This window comes from Ailuropoda melanoleuca, chromosome 1 (assembly GCF_002007445.2).
Source record: "Ailuropoda melanoleuca isolate Jingjing chromosome 1, ASM200744v2, whole genome shotgun sequence".
NCBI lineage: Eukaryota > Metazoa > Chordata > Mammalia > Carnivora > Ursidae > Ailuropoda > Ailuropoda melanoleuca.
Genome location: NC_048218.1, coordinates 510,532 through 531,142, shown reverse-complemented (window position 1 = coordinate 531,142; position 20,611 = coordinate 510,532). Strand labels below are relative to the sequence as shown.

Here is a 20,611-nt window from a genome sequence, read left to right as displayed (position 1 = left end):
GTCCCTCACTCTTGGGCTTCTGCAAAGGCTGCGTGAGCGCCTTCACGTGACGGCAGTCGGCTTCCTCCCAGTGAGGACCCCAAGAGAGGGCCGGGCAGCAGCCACGATGTCTTTTGTGAGCTTGTCTTGGGAGTCACACAGCATCATCTGCATGCTGATCTGTTGGTCAGACAGGCCAGTGACAGCTGAGTGTGTGACGATTTCGTGAGAGGTGGCCCCAGGAAGCAGGAAGCGTTGGGCCCACCTCGGAGGTTGCCCACCACAGCACCAAAATGAGTCTTCCCTTTAGGTGGTTTTCTTAATATATTTTGTTGCCGCTGTTGTGTTTTTCTCCTGTGCAGATTATTTTTAGAATTCTTCATTTCCTTGGAGAGTGGCAGTTTCCACCAGTACACTTTAGTTTGGGGGCTGTTTGAATTGATTGTGTGTGTGATTGTGTGTGTGATATGTGTGAGGTGTGGGGTGTGTGCACACGCACGGGGAGTGGTGCCAAGGTGGGTATCAGAGTCCCTGGCCCTTCGGCAACCCCCTCCCTCCCACAGCAGACGGAACAGGATGGGACTCACTGCTCGCCCACTGGGGGCAGCAGGGTGAGGGGCAGTGGAGGACAAAGCTGCACCCACATCCCGGGGCTCAGCCCTAACCGGCCCTCCAGCCTGCCCCGCCAAGCTCCCGCAGTCCCCAAGTTGGCTGTCACGTGTGGCTGATGGCTCTGGACCTCTTTGCTCTGACTGTTGCCACCTGACTTCCTCTTGGCTTCCAGGTTCTTCGGGGTCCCTGGCTTGCCCCTCATGCCATCTTCTCAGCCCCTACCCAGCCCACCCTGGGCACTTCCATCACCTCATGCAGGAAGCCCGCCTGGATTCGCTGGCACACCCACTGGGCTTGCTTTCGTCTGGGCAACTGTCACCCCTTACTGGGTCACAGGCTCTACCTGCAGAGCCATGGCCTCTTGACCTGACCATGACCTATCCTGGAGAGGCAGAGCCATGCCCTGTTCACCCCTAATGATGCCAGGACCAGCTTCTCTCTCCTTAAACTCAAGTGATATTGAACCTTAAATCTGCCCCCCAAAATCCATCCACCTCCTCTCAAAAATGCTCCAGGAAAATGGCATCAAAGTGCCCCCATGCCTCTGCTTTCCCCCAAAGCTCTCCAGGCACCACCTCCACCCCCAGTCCCCTGAGGGCCCAGGCTACCTGCATGCCCCCCTTGTAGGCCAAGAGTCCCTTTTCCCACTGGGTCTGCACCTCTGCTCTGGGGACCCCAGGAGGCAGCCAGGTGTTTGTGTGAACCAAGAGTCCCACCAGGACGAGCCCCTTCCTCTCCCTCCTGGTCCCCAGAGCCCGCCCAGCCCCCCTCCCATGCCGCATGTGCTCTCCCCCTGTCTGGTTGCCAGGTGGGCAGCAAGCAGCGGGGAACCCTCCATTCCCACGGAGACCCAGTCTGGGGAAGGACCCCCCCATCCGTGGCAGCTGTCCCCCCAACAGAGCAGAACGCTGGCACTCGCTGCCTACCAGTCCCCCAGGCCTGTCTGCATCCCAACCCCCACACTCCATCCCCAGAGCCTTCCCCCGTCTGTCAGCATGGGGTCATGTGGATGGCTGGCGTCAAGTGCCAAGGCCCACCCTGCCCCAGCCTGGGCCATCCTCCTCTCCCCTGATACCTCCCAGTCACCGCCAGCGGAGCCCCCACACAGTGCGCTGCTGTCACCAACGCCCACCACCGGCATTTCAGTTTCAGAGAATGCACCTGTCTGCTTAGCACACCCAGCCCCCACAGGGAGGAGACGGGCCACGAGCGTCTGAAACCCACCCAGAGCTTGCCCTCTCTGCATCCCCTGAGTGATGAGGGAAGAGGGCGTCTCCCTGAGCCCACGTGCTGGCTGCCCCACCATCTGGGTAGGGGGCTCTGGGGTCCCGGAGGGGCACTGGGCGCTGACTACAGGGGCTGCTTCTCCCTGTTGCAGGACATCGGGGCGCGTGGGTGCTGCTAAGATGTTCCGAAGCCCCTGCCCCGCCCTCCTGCTCTGGGGGCTCCTGGGGGCCGTCCATGCCCAGCAGCAGGAGGTCATTGCCCCCGGCAACTCCGAGAGAAACAGCTGCCCAGGTATCAGCCGTGGGGCCGGGGCCCGGTGTGGGCAGGAAAGGGGTGCGGCAGGGCCACTGCGGGGGCGGAGCCCAGAATCGCCCACGGGCACGAGGCCTGGCGACGGCTGGCGCCGCAGGCCCTCCGCCCAGGCAGGCCAGTGATACGTCCCGTGCCCCCCAGAGAAGGCTGACTGCCCCATCAACGTGTACTTTGTGCTGGACACCTCGGAGAGCGTCACCATGCAGTCCCCCATCGACAGCCTGCTCTACCACATGAAGCAGTTCGTGCGTCAGTTCATCAGCCAGCTGCAGGACGAGACCTACCTGGAGCAGGTGGCCCTGAGCTGGCGCTACGGCGGTCTGCACTTCTCCGACGTGGTGAGGGTGTTCAGCCCGCCGGACAGCGACCGGGCCTCCTTCACCAAGAGCCTGGAGAGCATCGTGTCCATCCGGAAAGGCACCTTCACCGACTGCGCGCTGGCCAACATGACCCAGGAGATCCGCCAGCTCAAGAGCAAGGGTGGGGTACACTTTGCGGTGGTTATCACCGACGGCTACGTCACCGGCAGCCCGTGCGGGGGCATCAAGCTGCAGGCTGAGCGGGCCCGAGAGGAGGGCATCCGGATCTTCACCGTGGCCCCGGACCAGGTCCCGAACGAACAGGGTCTGCGGGACATGGCCAGCATGCCCCTTGAGCTCTACCGTAACAATTATGCCACCGTGCGTCCCGACCTGGAGATCGACCAGGACACCATCAACCGCATCATCAAGGTCATGGTGAGCCGCTCCCAGGACCACGCCCGCCCGCTGGGCACCAGGAGTGGAGGGTGGAAGCCAGAGCCCTGGGGCCCGCTCCCCCACTGGCCCCAGTGGACAGCACCCTGCTCTGGGCCTCAGTTTACCCCTCTGAGAGTAAGCCCGGGCATTCCCACCCAAATCTCCGGCTCCGGCTAAGTAGCATTTCTTTGTCTTTTCTGCAGAAACATGAAGCCTATGGAGAGGTGAGCGGCGTTTTCCGGTCCTGCCACCCTGACCGGGTGCTGCCCGCTGGGCCTCTGAGGCGCTGACCCAACAGGGATTATCACTGCAGCCGCCCCTGCTGCTCCCGGGGGGTCTAGGACTCCTAAGTTCGGATGAAGGGCTCCTGGCCAAAACCAGGCTGCTTAAACCCAGGGGTTGGCGTTAGGGTCACTCACCAAGCACACACCATGTGGCGAGGGTCGAGCTCAGGGTCGCCCTCCGAGCTCCAGGCCAAGAGCACAGGGCAGGTGACCTGTGTGGCCCCTGGCATTCCCCCATCCCCGTGCATCCCCAGCACCAGCTCTTCCCCCTCAGCGAGGCTCCTACAAGGCGCCCTTTCCTGGCACAGCTGCTCGCAGGCCTGGCACACCCGAGCACAAGCAGGGCCTGGCGAGGGCTCTTTCGTCCTTCCTGCAGGCGGCCATCGCATAACCTTGGTTCTCCCAGACTTGGCCAGAGTGCCCGTGGGTTCGGGGCCTCCTGGGCACGTCCCGAGTCCGCTCCCCCGTCAGCCCCGTGCTCTGGCGGGCCCCCCGCCAGCCGCCTCCCCGCCCCCCGCCGGGGCTCTGCGCCCGGCCTTCCTCCGCAGCCCCTCCTTCTTGTTTCAGTGCTACAAGGTGAGCTGTCTGGAGATCCCCGGGCCCCCCGGCCCCAAGGGCTACCGCGGACAGAAGGTAAGCCGCCCAGACTGCCCTCGGGCTCCGAGCTGCCAGGAAGCCCCCGCCCTCTCTCAGCTGCAGACGTGGGGCCCTGGGCACCTGGAACGGCCTCAGCCCTTCCGACCGGAAGAACTAGAATTCAGTTTTTATCCTCTATTTTGAGGAAAGCGGGAATGCTTTTGTATTATTAGCTGTGCCGCCGCAGTGCTCTGGCAAAGGAGGGAGGCTCGGGCAGGACACCTGAAACAGGCTCCCCTGGTTATGTGGCGGCTGACCCACGCGGAGCACCCCCCTTCTTCCAAACCCACCAGCAGCCCATCAGACAGACCGTAGCTCTCGCCAGAGGCCGGGCCTGAGGGCGGAGGGGGGAAGGAACCTCTGGGGAGATGAGCCCGTCTGGAGGTTATCCCTACACGGCTTCCAGTTTCCCTCTTTCTCAATCTGGGAGGAGCCGTGTAGACCAGGAGGAGTGTAGACGCCGTCCGCCAGGTCGCCAGCCAGATGCCCCCGCGCCCCCCGTCCTCGGTGGCACTGCCACCTGCCACAGCCCAGGCATGGAGGTGCCCGCGGATGCAGCCTCCCCACCGTGGCCCTCCCGTGGGGGGAAGGACGCCCACGGTGGTGTCTGAGGGGACACCGACTAGACCCCAAAACAGGACATGTCAGTTCAGAAGCCTCTGCCCGCCTGCCGGCTTCCTGCCTTAGTTTACCCCTTTCTCCATGATCTGCGTTTAGGGCGCCAAGGGCAACATGGGCGAGCCAGGAGAGCCTGGGCAGAAGGGACGACAGGTGAGTGTCCTCTGCACCCCTGCCCCGTTGGCCCCCATTCCCCAGGACTGGGGTTCAGCCACGACTCTTCGTTCTTCCTCCACAGGGAGACCCAGGCATCGAAGGCCCCATTGGATTCCCAGGACCCAAGGCAAGTCGCTGCCAGCCCCGCCCCTGTGGCTGGGGGGCGGGGGGCAAAGCCAAGGGCTGCCTGGGCCAAGTGGGGCTGGCCACAGGGTCAGGATGTCTCCGGCCCGCCCAACGTGAGACGCCAAGAGCCTCAATATCTTGAACGTTGTCCCTGAACCGAGCCCCCCGCCGAGTCCTGGTCATGCCTCTCCCCGGAGGCTGGCCACAGCCCTGCTCTCCCCCCGAGCCGGTGGGCATCACAGTAACGCCGCTCTTCTTCCTTCCAACCTTAGGGTGTTCCTGGTTTCAAAGGAGAGAAGGTGAGACTCTGACGCGGCCACTGCTCCAGCTCGGCTCCAGCCGCCAGCAGCGTCCGTCAGCGAGTCCATGGCCCTGGTCAGGGCACAGCATCTGGCGTCATGCGGGGCGGGGGGCCTCTCTGGGGTCCTTCTGGCCTCTTGCTTGGCCCGAGGCAGACCTGGACCCCTGAGGCTGTGGTGTCTATGGGACACCGAGCTAACCGGCCTCTCTTTCGTCCCGCACAGGGTGAATTTGGAGCAGACGGGCGGAAGGTAAGCAGGCCGTGTGGGTCAGCGGGTGGGGCACCCCACTTTCCTGCTGTTTAAGGGTTGACGATGACACCTCTCCCTCCAGGGGGCCCCTGGCCTGGCCGGCAAGAACGGGACCGATGGACAGAAGGTAGAGTGCATCTCGGGCTCCCACCCAGGCTGGGTGCACGTCAGCATTTCTGACGTAGGAGTGAGCAGAGCCTCCCTGAGACTCGTGGGTCCTTACCTGGGGCCTCTGGGCCCCCCTGGCCACTGCCCACAGCCTGTGGCTGGACAACCCCCCTTGGCACCTAGCCAGAGACACAGGACAAATAAGACCATCACAAGAGCCCGAGTGGACGTTTGCTTCTGAGGACCAGCTCACAGGGGTTCCGCAGCCTGTGCTCCAGAAGCCCAGGTCTGGCCTGACTGGCAGGCCACACACGTGCTCCAGCCACATCCCAGGGACTCACTGCCACCCACAGAGAGGCCACCATACTGTCCCGCCGCTGAAACGCACAGCTGTGTGCCCGTTGGGTGTGAAGCGGAGGGGGCTGCCCCCGCACACTCGCCACCACGGGCACACTCGCCACCACGGGCACACCCGCCACCACGGGCACACTCGCCACCACGGGCACACTCGCCACCACGGGCACACCCGCCACCACGGGCACACTCGCCACCACTGGCACACTCGCCACCGGGCACACTCGCCACCACGGGCACACTCGCCACCACGGGCACACTCGCCACCACGGGCACACTCGCCACCACGGGCACACTCGCCACCACGGGCACACTCGCCACCACGGGCACACTCGCCACCACGGGCACACTCGCCACCACGGGCACACTCGCCACCACGGGCACACTCGCCACCACGGGCACACTCGCCACCACGGGCACACTCGCCACCACGGGCACACTCGCCACCACGGGCACACTCGCCACCACGGGCACACTCGCCACCACGGGCACACTCGCCACCACGGGCACACTCGCCACCACGGGCACACTCGCCACCACGGGCACACTCGCCACCACGGGCACACTCGCCACCACGGGCACACTCGCCACCACGGGCACACTCGCCACCACGGGCACACTCGCCACCACGGGCACACTCGCCACCACGGGCACACTCGCCACCACGGGCACACTCGCCACCACGGGCACACTCGCCACCACGGGCACACTCGCCACCACTGGCACACTCGCCACCACTGGCACACTCGCCATCATCACTGGCACACTCGCCACCACTGGCACACTCGCCATCATCACTGGCACACTCGCCACCACTGGCACACTCGCCATCATCACTGGCACACTCACCACCACTGGCACACTCGCCACCACTGGCACACTCGCCATCATCACTGGCACACTCGCCACCACTGGCACACTCGCCACCACTGGCACACTCGCCATCATCACTGGCACACTCGCCACCACTGGCACACTCGCCACCATCACTGGCACACTCGCCACCACTGGCACACTCGCCACCACGGGCACACTCGCCATCACTGGCACACTCGCCACCAGGCACATTCGCCATCACTGGCACACGACCCTGACCCACCCTCTGCCCCCCTCTTCTCCTCCAGGGCAAGCTGGGGCGCATCGGGCCTCCTGGCTGCAAGGGAGACCCTGGGAGTCGGGTAAGGCCAGCTCGTGTTCCTGCCCAGGTTTAAGGGTGGTGGCCAGCCCCTCGAGCTGCAGCACGAGCGCTGGGAGTCACTTCGCATGGACCCTTCTTCAGCCTCTCTCCTGCCCGTCGCTGACCCCCCCACCCAGGGTTCAGCCAGAGTTGTGGTCTCACGATGAGGAANGGTGGGCGGGGGTGGGGCGGGGTGGTGGCCAGCCCCTCGAGCTGCAGCACGAAGCGCTGGGAGTCACTTCGCATGGACCCTTCTTCAGCCTCTCTCCTGCCCGTCGCTGACCCCCCCACCCAGGGTTCAGCCAGAGTTGTGGTCTCACGATGAGGAAATACTCTTGGGGGCTTCTGGGGGAGATGGTGGGCAGTGCTCCTGGGGGTCCTGATGGTGGGTTCTGGAAGTCCAGACCCAGGCGGAGCCTCAGTCCAGACGAGCCTTCTGTTCATCCGGGCTCCTGGGGAAACCCCAGCACAGCTCTGGGCAGGAGCCCAGGACAGCCCTGTCCCCCTGTCTTGCAGGGCCCCGATGGATACGCAGGGGAAGCCGGCAGCCCCGGGGAGCAGGGCGACCAGGGCGTCAAGGTAGGCTGCCTGGCCAAGGTGACAGGCCTCCAAGGGTCAACTGGGGTGGTGCTCTGTCTGCCCTCCGCGCCAGGCCTCTGGGGGGCTGGGGAGGGGGGCAGCCCGGCCAAGAAGCCTGGCAGAGAGGGCCTGTCCCTGCAAACTGGCGCTCGGGAGTGGGAGGCCTAGGCGTGTGCTGCCTGAGGGGTCGTGGCGCTCGTGCCCGGGGCTGTGGGGTGCTCACACTCAGGGCGCCCGACAATGCCAGTCTGTGGCTAGCTCAGGACTGCATGTCCGGCTCAGGCAGCTCCTCGGTGCCCGAGTGGCCCCAGCAACCAAACCACCTTCTCCCAGGCCTCGCAAGGCCCCCTTGGCCAAGCTCTCGGGTGCCCACTGCTCTGCACCCACCTCCTGGCTGCCCAGGTCTCTGGACCAGCAGGAAGCACAGCCCTTCCCAAGCAGGCGGCCCCCTCGGACCTGGCCCGCATCTGATGAACCCACCTTTGCAGCCGCACGGGCCGGCCCGTCCGAGCAGGCTCCTGCCTGGCGCCAACGCCTGAGGGACGTGAGGCTGATTTCTCCAAACCTTTCCAGGGAGATGCTGGCCGCCCAGGACGCAGAGGACCCCCAGGAGAGAACGGGGCCAAAGGAAGCAAGGCAAGTGCCCCTGGCGGGTCCCTGCTCCCCCCCAGCCACACAGCAGCCCTGCCCGCTGGCACCGATGGGGGGCAGTAAGGACCATGGCATCCTGGCCAGCCCTGGGCTCTGAGCCCGCTGCCAGCCCCTCCGCCTCTGCTGCTGAGCGACCGGGGCACCCCCCACACCTTAAGGCAGACCTGGGCCCGCCCTGTGGCGGCCGGGCTGGCGGGGAGGGCAGTCCTCAGGGCCCTTCCCTGTGTGGCTGACGTGGCTCCACTCCGCAGGGGTACCAAGGCAACAACGGATCCCCGGGAAGTCCCGGTGTGAAAGGAGCCAAGGGTGGACCTGGGCCCCGAGGACCCAAAGGCGAGCCTGTGAGTTCATGCTCTGCCCCCACCGGCTCCTGGAGCCCAGAGCTCAGGGGCAGCTGACCCGGGTGGGCTGCCCCCGCCCCCAGGCCGGGCCGGCCTGCCTCACCCCTTCCGCACACACCCTGCTCTGGTGCCACCAGGGAACAGCATCCGGGGCAGGGCAGAACCCCTGCTGGCCGGGGGTGGGCTCGGCTGCACCCCTGCGGGAACTGGCCTTGGTCCCCACGCGGCCCTCCCAGCAGGACACCCCGAAGGCTGAACGCACACTCCGCGGGTCCCACAGAGCAACCTGTCCCCTGCGTCTCACGGCAGGGCTGACCCTCACAGGGGAAACACCCCAAGGCCTGGCGTGGCCCAAAGTGGACAGAGTGACCACTTGTCCGCCAGCTGATAGCTGGTCCAAGCTGGGCCCCAGTCACATCAGCTAAAAACCCCTACTTGACCCGGTCCTACACGCTGACAGGAGCCCCTCTCTTCCTAAATCCTTGGCTGCAACTGAACTTACCGACCGAGGACCAGGCCCCTCTCTCAAAGCCCATGTCCGAGTGAAGAGAGCAGAGCATGGGGTCCCCACGTGGCCCCACCATCAAGCCCCCCCCACATACCTGTTCTCTGCAGGGGCGCAGGGGGGACCCAGGAGCCAAGGGCAGCCCGGGCAGCAACGGCCCCAAGGGTGAGAAGGTGAGTGTCTGAGGGGGGAGCTGTTGGCTGTGTCTGCTTCCACACCAGGGTCTCACCATGGTGTTGACAGGGCCCTGGGACAAGGGACAACCAACAATCCCCCCACCACGTCCACTCCCAAAAACCAAAGTGACCCCCAGGGGGTGCCTGGGTGAGCCAGTCGGTGAAGCATCTGCCTTCTGCCCAGGTCATGATCCCGGGGTCCTGGGATCGAGCCCCACATCAGGCTCCCTGCTCAGTGGGAGTGGGAAGTCTGCTTCTCCCTCTGTCCCACCTCCTGCTCATGCTCTCTCTTGCTCTTGCTTTCTCCCCAATAAATAAATATCTTTTTTAAAAAATTTAAAAAGTGACCCCTGGTACCTGGCCGTTGCCAGGGGCAGAGGCACCCCCTGCAGGTTCTCAGAAAGCAGGAGGCAGACAGACTCCCTGCTGAGGGGCATGGGCAGAGTAAGTCTGGCCTCATGAGTGCCATGCACAGCTGATCAGGCTGTGCACTACTCCACCCAGCAGCCTCCCACTGCAGACACACACATAGCTGTAGCTGGCTCAGGATGTCTTTGTGGCAAATCTGAGGGCCAACAGTTCCCCACAAGATGTGGGTCAAGGGCTTGAAGGAGGGGCTTCCCCTCTGGGAAATGGCAGTCCCTTTCCTGGTGCATGAGACTGAATGCGCAGGGCTGAGATCCAGTGCCACCCTTTCCAGGGAGTTAAATGATCCCCTCCCCTCCCCTGCCTCCACCTCCTGAGACTGACTCAACCTCTCTGCTCACAGGGAGACCCTGGCCCTGAGGGTCCCCGGGGTCTGGCTGGAGAGGTTGGCAACAAAGGAGCCAAGGTAAGTGAGGCCCTCATCCTCCTGGGGCAGGCACCCAACTCCTGGCTGGAGGAGGGTGCCTGGGACCCTGCCCCTCCCCTGCCCTGCAGGGACACCCCCCCATTCCCACCTAATCTGCAGTGATTGACAGCAGGGTGTCCTTTCTTTCCAGGGAGACCGAGGCTTGCCCGGACCCAGAGGCCCTCAGGGGGCTCTCGGAGAACCCGGGAAGGAGGTCAGTAGCAGGACACCTGGGAGGGCCCTGTGGCTCTGGGTCTCCTGTCCTCAGGACATGGTCCCCATGACATACTCAGGCAGCAGCACGAGGTGGGGGGGAGGGCACCCCATGTACCTCATACGGTCCTCCTGCCCTGAGGGGTCCAGCTGGTGTGGGGCAGGTGGCAGTGAGAGGGAGGCTGGTGTGGGGCCTGGGAGCCAGGCTGGGGGGTCTGGGAGCCAGGCTGGGGCACCTGGAAGGAATGAACCCCGGCTTCCCAGTCCCCACAAGGCAGCAGAGAGAAGGGTCGTGTTGCTGGACGTGGTCAGTCCTTATCTGTGCTGACTCCGTGTTCTCTCTGCCCTCAGGGATCTCGGGGAGACCCCGGTGATGCTGGTCCCCGTGGAGAGTCAGGACAGCCCGGTCCCAAGGTATGTCCCCTACCCCGCTGGGCAAGGCCGGCCTCAGGGGGCCTGAGCCCCTTCTCAGCTCCAGAATAAGGCTGCCAGGAGTGTGCCCGGCCCAGCCCCCTTGGTGTGGGGGACGTGCGGGGGCCGGGCAGCCCCTCCAGTTCTCTCCCTTGGGGGTAGCATGTCCCAAGGCTGGGCCCTGCGCACACAGCCCCCCAGACCAACAGCCCAGACCTGACCGTCCTCATCCTCAGCCCATGCCAGCCTAGCCTCTTCCTTTCCCACTGGACCCTCCCTTACCAGCCTCCCCATCCTGCAGGGAGACCCCGGCCGGCCTGGATTCAGCTACCCAGGACCCCGAGGAACACCTGTAAGTCCTGGCAGGGGTTGGGGGGCCCTGGGAGGCCCTGAAGGTTCCCACTAGTTCCTGGGAGGGCCTCTTTCCTGGGGGACGAGGCTAGGGCGGGTGGGCCTGGGGTCACTCGTTGGTGCAGAGACCCCCGGGAATTGACCCAGACACAGGGCAGGTGGTGTGGGGTTTACCCATGCGCTCACGGCTTCATACAGATTGTGATAACTGAGACCACCCCAAGAGGGCAGGAGGGGGCTTCCAAAAATCTCTGGGTCCCCAAGAGAGCCAGCTGCCCGCCGCAGGGACAGCCCTTTGGGTTCTGTGCTGAGTTACGGTGACCTGTGCTTGCTTCCCAGGGAGACAAAGGCGAGCCTGGCCCACCTGGCCCTGAGGTACGTATGTGTAGAGTCCTCCATGCCCACCGTGGGGTGGCCTGCACGCCCCTCCCCTACACTGGGCCCCCAGCGAGCTTCCCCTGCTGAGCTTCCCCTGCTGAGCTCTGAGTGCTGGTGGCCACCACGTGCTGGTCACTCTCCAGCCCAAAACCCCGCCTCTCCTGACACGCTGCCTCGTAACCCGGGCAACCGCCAGGCACAGGATCTTCTGACAAAAGCCAGCCCGTACCCCTGGCAGACTCCCTGGAGGTCACGGCTGGGGGTGGGGGGCCGTGCCGAGCCCCCCACCCCGGGCTGACGGGTGTCCTGTGTCTCAGGGGGGCAGAGGTGACTTTGGTGCCAAAGGAGAGCCCGGGAGGAAAGGAGAGAAGGGCGAGCCCGTGAGTACCCAGGGCCGAGGGCGCATGGGGGCCGTGGGGGCTGGGAGGGTGGCACCCAGGTTTGAGGCTGTCACCCACCTGCCTCTCTCACTCCTCAGGCAGATCCCGGTCCCCCTGGCGAGCCCGGCCCACGGGGGCCAAGAGGATCCCCAGGACCCGAGGTAGGTCAGCTGCTGGTGCCTCTAGCGCTCAGGTCACAGCCCTGGGCCACCCCCTAACCTCGGGGTCATGCTGGTGGAGGAACCATAGGGCCAGTGCACAGGGGGCGGGGGCTGCCCAGTCTCAGCGCAGACATGGGCCACTTCTCACCGTCACCCTTCCTCCTCCAGGGAGAGCCCGGCCCCCCTGGAGACCCCGGCCTCACGGTAAGTGTCAGGCAGGGATGGAATCCCCGTCCCCGTCCCTCCTAAAACGGGAAAGCATGGGCAACAGGGGTGAGGTCAGGGGCTGAGGTCAGCAGGAGCCCCTTCTCGGCCCCTCCGCGGAGCTCGCTTTCTTGGGCCAGGACTGACCCCCCTGTGTTGCAGGAGTGTGACGTCATGACCTACGTGAGGGAGACGTGCGGGTGTTGTGGTGAGTTTTGGCCCCCACATGGCGGAGCAGCTGGGACACTTGTGTCTTTGGAACGCTCTCAACCAGGGGTCGGGGTCATCTGCCTGGCTCACGCCCTCTGCCTCGTGCACCTGGCTGTGGGCTTCGGGCGTGTCTCCCGAGGCCTGAGAGCAGCGAGCACAGCCCCCCGCCCTCCCCGCAGACTGTGAGAAGCGGTGTGGGGCCCTGGACGTGGTGTTCGTCATTGACAGCTCTGAGAGCATTGGCTACACCAACTTCACCCTGGAGAAGAACTTTGTCATCAACGTGGTCAACAGGCTGGGGGCCATTGCCAAGGACCCCAAGTCAGAGACGGGTCAGCTGTGCCTGTGGTGGGGCAGGGAGGGAGGCCGGGCGGACAGGACGTCCTGAGGTCCAGTCACGAGAGGCAGCGGACGGACAGATTTTCAAGGGACGGGTGTCAGCTTGGCCCAGAGCCGCCGAGGTCCCCGCTTGAGGGTGGCAGGCCGTGCAGGGTGGGGGCAGCGGGGCAGCGGGCAGCACCCTCATGCCCGGGCCTGACTGCCATAGGAACCCGCGTGGGCGTGGTGCAGTACAGCCACGAGGGCACTTTCGAGGCCATCCAGCTGGACGATGAGCGCATCGACTCGCTGTCCAGCTTCAAGGAGGCCGTCAAGAACCTGGAGTGGATTGCCGGCGGCACCTGGACGCCCTCGGCCCTCAAGTTCGCCTACAACCAGCTCATCAAGGAGAGCCGGCGCCAGAAGACCCGCGTGTTTGCGGTGGTCATCACGGACGGCCGCCACGACCCCCGGGATGATGACCTCAACCTGCGGGCTCTGTGCAACCACGACGTCACGGTGACAGCCATCGGCATCGGCGACATGTTCCACGAGAGACACGAGAGCGAGAACCTCTACTCCATCGCCTGTGACAAGCCACAGCAGGTGCGAAACATGACCCTCTTCTCCGATCTCGTGGCCGAGAAGTTCATCGATGACATGGAGGACGTCCTGTGCCCAGGTGAGTGGCAGCCCGTGCAGCCCGGGTCCGAGGCTGGGCGGAAGGGGCCGGGGCGTCCATGGGCCGCTGAGGGAGTCCAGCCCCTGGCCTGGCCAGTGGATGCTGACCGGGACCCCTGGCCTCTTTCCTTGCTCCTAGACCCTCAGATCGTGTGCCCGGACCTTCCCTGCCAAACAGGTAACTTGGGGTGCTGCCAAGCCCCCCAACCCAGACTAACAAGCGGCCCCGGGCTGGGGAGGAGGGGTTGCTACAGGACCCCTCCCTGGCAAAAAACCTTCTGATGGGCGACTCGGCCCCAGGACCCTGGCACATCTGAGGAGGGGCTGGGGTGAGGTTTGATGCCTTGAGCCCTTCAGACCCCCACCCTCCTCGCACATTCTGAGAGCGGATGCTCCCGTCCAGGCCTGCACTTGTCTGGCGGGCTGCTGGTCTCGAAAGCTGGCTCACAGCCTCGGCAGCTTGTGGTCCCCGCCCCCCACCTCCCGGGGAGGGACAGACACCCCAGAACCCTCTCAGCTTCCACAGGCGGGAGCCCTGGAGGCAGTAAACAAAGCGGCTGATTTACAACCATCCTGAAGGTGAGAGCAGCCGCTGCCACGCAGCCACAGGCTGATGCGCTCGCTTCCACCCCCGACAGCCTGAGCCACTGCCTCCAGGGGCCTGGGCCCCTTGCCCGACATGGCTGCATTTGTGTTTGAGGCTGCGGGGCTGGGGACATGCAGAAGCTGTCCCAGGGCTCCTGCGGGGCCAGGAAGAGGCAGGATGCTCGGCCGGCCTCAAGCTGCAGCCTCCAAGGTTCTGCTGCACAGTGTCTGGGGCCACGGAGCCCACAGATGTGCCTGGGTGAGCCAGGAGCTGAGACGTCCCCTTGCTGAGCCTGCCCCGCCAGCCGGGGTCCCGGAACCAGCACCAGGCGCTCGGGCTGGGACGTGGGCACCAGGCCCGTGCCCGCCCAGGAGTTGGCGTGGCGGGGGCCCCCGAAGCGGGCAGGCGGGGCTGTGCTGGCAGATCCAACAGAGGACACAGATAAGAAACGCGAGGCCTGCGTCCACACCGTCATCTCCTGGGCGAAGTCCGCGTGTCCTGGGCTTGCGTGCTCCTCACGCGGCACCAGGTGGGCCCGCTGGGCTGGCCCGAAGGCACAGAGGCAGCCTGAGGGAAGGAACCGTGTTGAGTTCGGCTGGGAGTCCCCACACTTGTCCGACAGAGAACTGCCCAGAAAATGGTCATCACGGTGGTACCCCTGACCACACCATGCTGCCTGTGAGCTCCGGGCTTCCCTCGGGCCTGTCTGGGCCCGGGGTCCCTCGAGTCCGCTGGGGACAGCTATACACAGTGCCCAGAGCTGCCCAAACCCGAGGGGCCGGCCTGAGAGCGCCTGCGCGGTCTCTGCCTGAGGCCACACCGAGCGGCCTCGCACCCCACGGCTGTGCCCCCGCGTGCCCTGCAGGGCACCCAAGTCAGTCTGCGGTGGGTCCCACAGTCAGGTTGGCCCTTCGAGGGCAGGCTCCCGACCTGACCCCCGGTGTCAGGGCCCAGTAGAGGCCCAGCATCCCCGCCCCCATCTCGGCAGGGAAGCTACAGTTCCTCACCACCGAGTTGGAAGTTCGCGGAGCTCTTGAGCGAGGCGCCCTGTCGGGTGGGTGGCCCCTCTGTGCCAGGCACGGAGGACTTGGACTCGAGCGTGTGGGCTCTGTCACCGGCCGCTGCTGCAGTCTCGGGCAGACGGTGCGGCTTTTCTTTGCCGTGTCCACGCGATGGATGGGTTGATTTTCAGGTGCTGAGCCGACCAAGCCGACCGGAGACAACTCCCATTGGGCTGTGGTGGACGAGTGGTTTCGTGTGTCGTTAGGGTTGATTTGCTATGTTCCATCTGTGCTCCTGAGAGGGATCTGGCCACAGCTCCTTTTCTTGTGATGTCTCCGTGGGGTTTTGCCGTTAGTCTGACACTGGGCACTTCGAGGGCGACCGTGCTTCCCATGAGCCTCCAAGACCCAGCAGTGAGAGGGATCGCCCCCTAGGAGGCCTTTCTCCACCTTGTCCCAACTACCTTCTCTGCTGAACTCACAAGCTTATCCTTTAAAGTGACGAAAATTTCCAAGTATCTTAGACATTGCGACCAGAGAGGAAGAAAGCAGACGTCGATGGGGGATGAGATCTTACACTCCGTCTCCAGGCGCGTCAGGGACTGGGTGGATGCTGCTGGCTGGGGCATGGCCCTGACCTTGTGGACCACATGTCCCCGTCCACCCAGAGACCCACCATCCCTAAGCCTGGACCGGGCCAGAGGGCAGCTCTGCTTGATTGGGTCAGAGCCACGCGGGTTTCAGGCAGCATGAGAGCTGGCCAGCGGCTGAGGCTGCAAAGACCAGGCTGGTTCTGGAGAGCGGCCGCAGGAGGGAGGAGCCCCAGGTGACCCGAGCCCCGCCTCCCTGGGACAGATGTGGGAGACTCTCCAGGGCCGGGTGTGCACAGAGGGCGGTGTGTGTGCCAGGGTGGGGGGCCCGTGTCACAGGCCACCTGGGTTTGCTACCTGGCACCTCCCCAGAGGAGAAAGAAACTCCCAGACTCCCAGGACAGAGGCTGTGGTGCACGAGGAGCAAGGCGCCTGCGGGGTCAGGCCCTGACCTCCCGGGGGGCCCGGGAGGGAGAGCGGGAGCCCCGAGCGTGTGCGGCACAGCGGCTTCCGGGTCCTCGAGGGGACAGCTCTGGGCGGTGGACGACGGGCGTCTCAAAGTGCAGAGAAGGATTTATCATTGCAAGCTTTCCAGAGACTGTTCTGAGGAGGGGTCCAAGGGCCCACCTGCCTGTCATCAGGTTGGGGCTGGAACAAACTACACTCTCCCGGCCGCAATGAGCTTTCTCAGTCAGGTGTGTAAGTGGGGCTGGGGTCCTCCAGGGGCACAGCCTTGAGCTGCTAGCAGCCGACCCCGAGACTGGTCAAGTCTCAATGCCACCATGTGTGCCAAGAGTCTTGTGGGTCTCAAGGTCTGTGGGGACCCCGAAGGTGCTTTTACTCCCCGTCTCCTTGGCAACGTGCTTCGCTGCTGGCTCCCCCAAGCCTCTGTGAGCTCTGGCACCCGCGTGCTGACGGTAGGGGCGCCGAGCCTCCCCGCCTCCTCATCCGACCCCCTTGCTGAGCCTAACACCCGCTCCTCGCTTCGGTCCTAAGTCATCCCGGAGGAGAGAGGCACCTCGGCTCTCGCAGTACGCTCAGCCCAGGAGGGCGGCTGGAGCCCGCTCATGCCAATTAGTCCCTTAAAGCCTTCTCTGGATGCCCCTGCAGATGGACCGCGGCCTGGCGGCGAGCCCCCGGTCACTTTCCTCCGCACGGAAGAGGGCCCGGATGCCTCCTTCCCCAGGACCATCCCCCTGATCCAACAGTTACTAAACGCCACGGAGCTCACGCAGGACCCGGCAGCCTACTCCAGGCTGGTGGCCGTGCTGGTCTACACCGCCGAGCGAGCCAAGTTCGCCACGGGAAACGAGCGGCAGGACTGGATGGACCTGTTCATTGACACGTTTAAGCTGGTGCACAGGGACATCGTGGGGGACCCTGAGACCGCGCTGGCGCTCTGCTGAAGCCGCAGAGGCCGCCCGTGTGCGGGGCTGGGCTGGCCAGAGCTGCCTCCTCACAGCCCTATTAGCTCCTGGGGCGACCTACCGCACACTAAGGGGCTTAAAATAATCTTTTGTTTTAAGAAATCTATTCTCTCTCCATCTGGAGGCCGAAAATCCAAGATCCGGGTGTGGCAGAGCCACGCTGTCTCCGGGGGCTCCAGGGAGGACTCTTCCTGCCTCCTCCAGCTCCTGTCTGTGCCTCCGTTGTCCCGTAGCCTGCTCCTTTTGGAGCCGGACCCCCCGGCTCCCTCTTATAAGGAACTTGTGGCACTTAGCGCCCACTGGAGAACCCAGAGCAGTCTCAAGTCATAATTTAATTCCACCTGCAGTCTTTTTTTGCCACGTAAGGTCATATTCTGTCTCCAGGATGAGGACGTGGGCATCTTTGGCAGAGCCATTACTTAGCCAAAAAGTAAGAGAGAAGAGCAGAGCCTCATAAACCCAAAAGTCCTGGCTTCCGCTCCAGCCTCTGTGCCTGCACCCACCCCTATGCATTTTTCTCGGTCTCCCTGGTTGATGCATTGAGGAAAACTGCCCCCCAGGCCAGCCGCCCCCCACATGTGCGTCTCTGCTGGTGGTGACCTGGGAGTGCAGGGGCACCCAGGCTACTTGCTAGACATTTTCAGCAAGTTCTCGCCGCACGGACTTAAAGCAGAAGCTGCTTTTCATCTGCACAGCCACCAAAATAAGCTACGTCATTAATATAAGCTCCTTGAGAAAAACCCTGCCCGCCAGAGATAGTCGCTCCATCCGCCCATAGCCTGGCGCCCCCACTGCATGGTGATGCACCCAGGGGAGCCACCTTCAGACGCTGTGACCACATCTTCAACATTCTATAAAGGCTGAAAAAGAGTGTGAATGCGTTGCTGTGGTCACATGATGTGCTGGGGTGACACGCTGTGGCTGGGGACTGGCCTGGAGCCAGCATCCATGCAGGTGGGCGGCTGGTGCCTGCAGGATTGCCCCAAGGCTGGCGCCAGGAGTCAGGACCTCCTCCTTGATGGGATCCCCACACTCCTGGCCCCAGGGGTCAGCAAACCTGGACCCACATCCCAGAGTGGGGCCTGTAGGGCTGAGAAGCTGGATGCAAGCAGGAGGACCAGCTCTGTCTTCCCCCAGCCCCAGCTACGGCCAGAGGTGAAGTCTCCAGCAAGGCCATAGCAGAGGGGCCTGGCTGCGTGTCTAGGGAGGGTGGACCACGTCCTGTGTATGTGGGGAGTGGGTTTTCGGGCTGTGCTGTGGCGCCCGCCTCCCCCAGAGGCTTGGCCTCAGCCTTGGCTGCAGCCTCGCCCCAAATGCTCTCTGGCAAGTCCAGGGCTGGTGACCACGCAGATGAGAGCAGGGCTGTCCTCAGGTAATAGTGAGTCACCACCGGAGCTGCTGCAGGGGTCTGGCCACACCTGTGCTCACTGCCTACCAGAGAGATGTCCAGGTGCAAAGGACACAGGTCCCTCTCTCCGCTGCTCCCAAAGCTAAGAGAGACGTGGCCCAGCCAGCGTCGGGCAGCTCTGGGACAACAGGGAGGAAGGGGGTCATGGCCAGATGTGGGTCCTTGCCTCCCAGGGTCTTCAGGGCTGGAGATCTTTATGACATATTTTTACTCTATTACAAATGCAAAGACAGCCTCCCCGCCCTCTCTCCCACCCCTACTGTGAACTGTGGCCTTTTTGGGGTTCCCTTCCTGCCAGAAGGGCCTGGAGGAGCCACTGGGCAGAGATGGTGCTTGAAGGGTGGAAATAAGCCCCTCAGTCCTCAGGTTTGGGGACATTTCCTGGTGAAAGCAAAACCAGCAAAGACGGTGACAGGTTCCAAGGAGATGGGGCGCACGCCGGCCCCCTGTGGTGGGGCTCCCGTCGATGGGTGCCTTTGGATGCAACCCCACATTCCCGGTGGTTCTTAGGCTCCAGTGGGAGGGGTGTGCATAGAGATGGGCACAGGACATGGCCAGGGCAGGGTACCAGACTGTGCCAGGGCCTGGAGCAGCCAGGAGGGGGCGGCCAGAGCAGGGACCCCGGAAGGGGGCTCACCCGGTCGCCCGCCCACCACCCCGTTTTGCCCCCAGAGCTGTACGTGGCCCAGTGCACGCAGCGGCCTGTGGACATCGTCTTCCTGCTGGACGGCTCCGAGCGGCTGGGTGAGCAGAACTTCCACAAGGCGCGGCGCTTCGTGGAGGAGGTGTCCCGGCGGCTGACGCTGGCGCGCAGGGACGACGACCCGCTCAACGCGCGCGTGGCCCTGCTGCAGTTCGGGGGCCCTGGCGAGCAGCAGGTGGAATTCCCGCTCACCTCCAACCTGACGGTCATCCACCAGGCGCTGGAAGGCGCTCGCTACCTCAACTCCTTCTCGCACGTGGGCGCGGGCATCGTGCACGCCATCAACCACGTGGTGCGCGGCGCGCGGGCGGGGGCGCGGCGCCACGCGGAGCTGGCCTTCGTGTTCCTCACCGACGGCGTCACGGGCAATGACAGCCTGGAGGAGGCCGTGCACTCCATGCGTAAGCAGAACGTGGTGCCCACCGTGGTGGCCGTGGGCGGCGACGTGGACACAGACGTGCTGTCCAAGATCAGCCTGGGCGACGCGACCGCCGTCTTCCGCGAGAAGGACTATGACAGCCTGACCCAGCCCGGCTTCTTCGACGGGTTCATCCGCTGGATCTGCTAGCGCCCCCTCCCTCCTGCCACTCGGCCCCAGACCCACGCCCGTGTCCCCCACCCTGCGCCCCCAGGCTCGAGCCCCTGGCCCCGGCTTCCAGCCCCCATCTCGCACTCCCAGCCCGCAGCCCTGCTTGCGTCCTGGCCGTGCGCCCTCAGCCACGACCCCCGGGGTCCCCAGCCCCAGGCTCCCCAGCCCCATGGGCATTGTCCTCCTATCCGTGGTGCTACTCAGACTCACCCAGAGGTCCCACATGCTGCAGACTCTATCTCCAGGTGTGGGTGTGAAGTCAGGAAAAGAGGACCCCCACCCATCCCCAGCTCCTCCAGAGCTTCCCACCACCCTACATTCCTGTCCATCTGTCCTACCCTCCACGCCCTCCCTGGACCCCAGAGGCTTTGCAGGCCCCACTCTGGTGGCCAGTGTTCCAGATCCTCATGGATGGCTGGTAGTTCCCCTGGCCTTCTCAGCCCAGCCTCATCCCTGGACTCCTCAGCCCCTCCGGTTCCCTCCAAAGGCTCTCTGTGGGCCCTATCAGCTCCACTGGGCTTGCTCCGAGGTCTCTGTCTTTGGCAGTCACCCCTCCCAGACTGAGCTGTGACAGCAGGCCCTGCACATTTCCTGTATGCACACTCCCCAGCACAATAAAGGCTTTCAGCTGCCTCCTCCTCTCAGCCTCCTATGTCTATGCCCCAAGGACCCCCCGTGGTGGCCAAGGAGACATTCAGACCATTCATGTGCCACCAGGACTGATCATGGTGCCCCACCTGGCCTGCCGTCCTGGGGGCAGGTTCTGACTCCAGGCACTGGCCACCCACACCACCCCAAGTGTGTAGACTGGACAGCCTCAACCATGGACTCCACACCTGCCTAGCTGGCCTTGAGCTGAGAAGAATGCTGTTGGATCAGTGAAGTACCTTCTATCCCCAGACTAAGCCAGAGTACTTTGAAAATGTTTGTTGGGGGGAGGAGTTAAGATGATAAAGGAGTAGGGGACCCTAATTTTGTCTGGTCCCTGGAATCCAGCTAGATAGTTTTCAAATCATTCTGAACACCCACAAAATCAGTG

At 64.2% G+C, this 20,611-nt stretch overlaps 1 protein-coding gene across 3 annotated transcripts in view; it reads left to right on the top strand.

Moving 5' to 3' along the window:
- COL6A2 (collagen type VI alpha 2 chain) overlaps positions 1 to 20,210 on the top strand; it is a 35,149-nt gene extending 14,939 nt beyond the window's left edge. Inside the window, exons 2-28 of one of the 3 annotated variants that reach the window (XM_034654220.1) lie at positions 1,970 to 2,109; positions 2,272 to 2,867; positions 3,071 to 3,091; positions 3,719 to 3,784; positions 4,505 to 4,558; positions 4,644 to 4,688; positions 4,960 to 4,986; positions 5,212 to 5,238; positions 5,321 to 5,365; positions 6,825 to 6,878; positions 7,394 to 7,456; positions 8,030 to 8,092; positions 8,359 to 8,448; positions 9,064 to 9,126; positions 9,899 to 9,961; positions 10,113 to 10,175; positions 10,526 to 10,588; positions 10,887 to 10,937; positions 11,276 to 11,311; positions 11,632 to 11,694; positions 11,793 to 11,855; positions 12,024 to 12,059; positions 12,222 to 12,267; positions 12,449 to 12,601; positions 12,817 to 13,269; positions 13,408 to 13,446; positions 18,953 to 20,210. In XM_034654220.1, the coding sequence (XP_034510111.1) occupies positions 1,998 to 2,109; positions 2,272 to 2,867; positions 3,071 to 3,091; positions 3,719 to 3,784; positions 4,505 to 4,558; positions 4,644 to 4,688; positions 4,960 to 4,986; positions 5,212 to 5,238; positions 5,321 to 5,365; positions 6,825 to 6,878; positions 7,394 to 7,456; positions 8,030 to 8,092; positions 8,359 to 8,448; positions 9,064 to 9,126; positions 9,899 to 9,961; positions 10,113 to 10,175; positions 10,526 to 10,588; positions 10,887 to 10,937; positions 11,276 to 11,311; positions 11,632 to 11,694; positions 11,793 to 11,855; positions 12,024 to 12,059; positions 12,222 to 12,267; positions 12,449 to 12,601; positions 12,817 to 13,269; positions 13,408 to 13,446; positions 18,953 to 19,551 (3,054 nt within the window). In that variant the 5' untranslated portion in view covers positions 1,970 to 1,997 and the 3' untranslated portion in view covers positions 19,552 to 20,210. Of the gene's footprint in view, positions 1 to 1,969; positions 2,110 to 2,271; positions 2,868 to 3,070; positions 3,092 to 3,718; positions 3,785 to 4,504; positions 4,559 to 4,643; positions 4,689 to 4,959; positions 4,987 to 5,211; positions 5,239 to 5,320; positions 5,366 to 6,824; positions 6,879 to 7,393; positions 7,457 to 8,029; positions 8,093 to 8,358; positions 8,449 to 9,063; positions 9,127 to 9,898; positions 9,962 to 10,112; positions 10,176 to 10,525; positions 10,589 to 10,886; positions 10,938 to 11,275; positions 11,312 to 11,631; positions 11,695 to 11,792; positions 11,856 to 12,023; positions 12,060 to 12,221; positions 12,268 to 12,448; positions 12,602 to 12,816; positions 13,270 to 13,407; positions 13,447 to 13,906; positions 13,927 to 16,555; positions 18,913 to 18,952 lie in introns of those variants that run through there. The other 2 variants (XM_034654229.1, XM_034654234.1) reach the window with 2 other exon arrangements.
- The last annotated feature ends 401 nt before the right edge of the window (positions 20,211 to 20,611 follow it).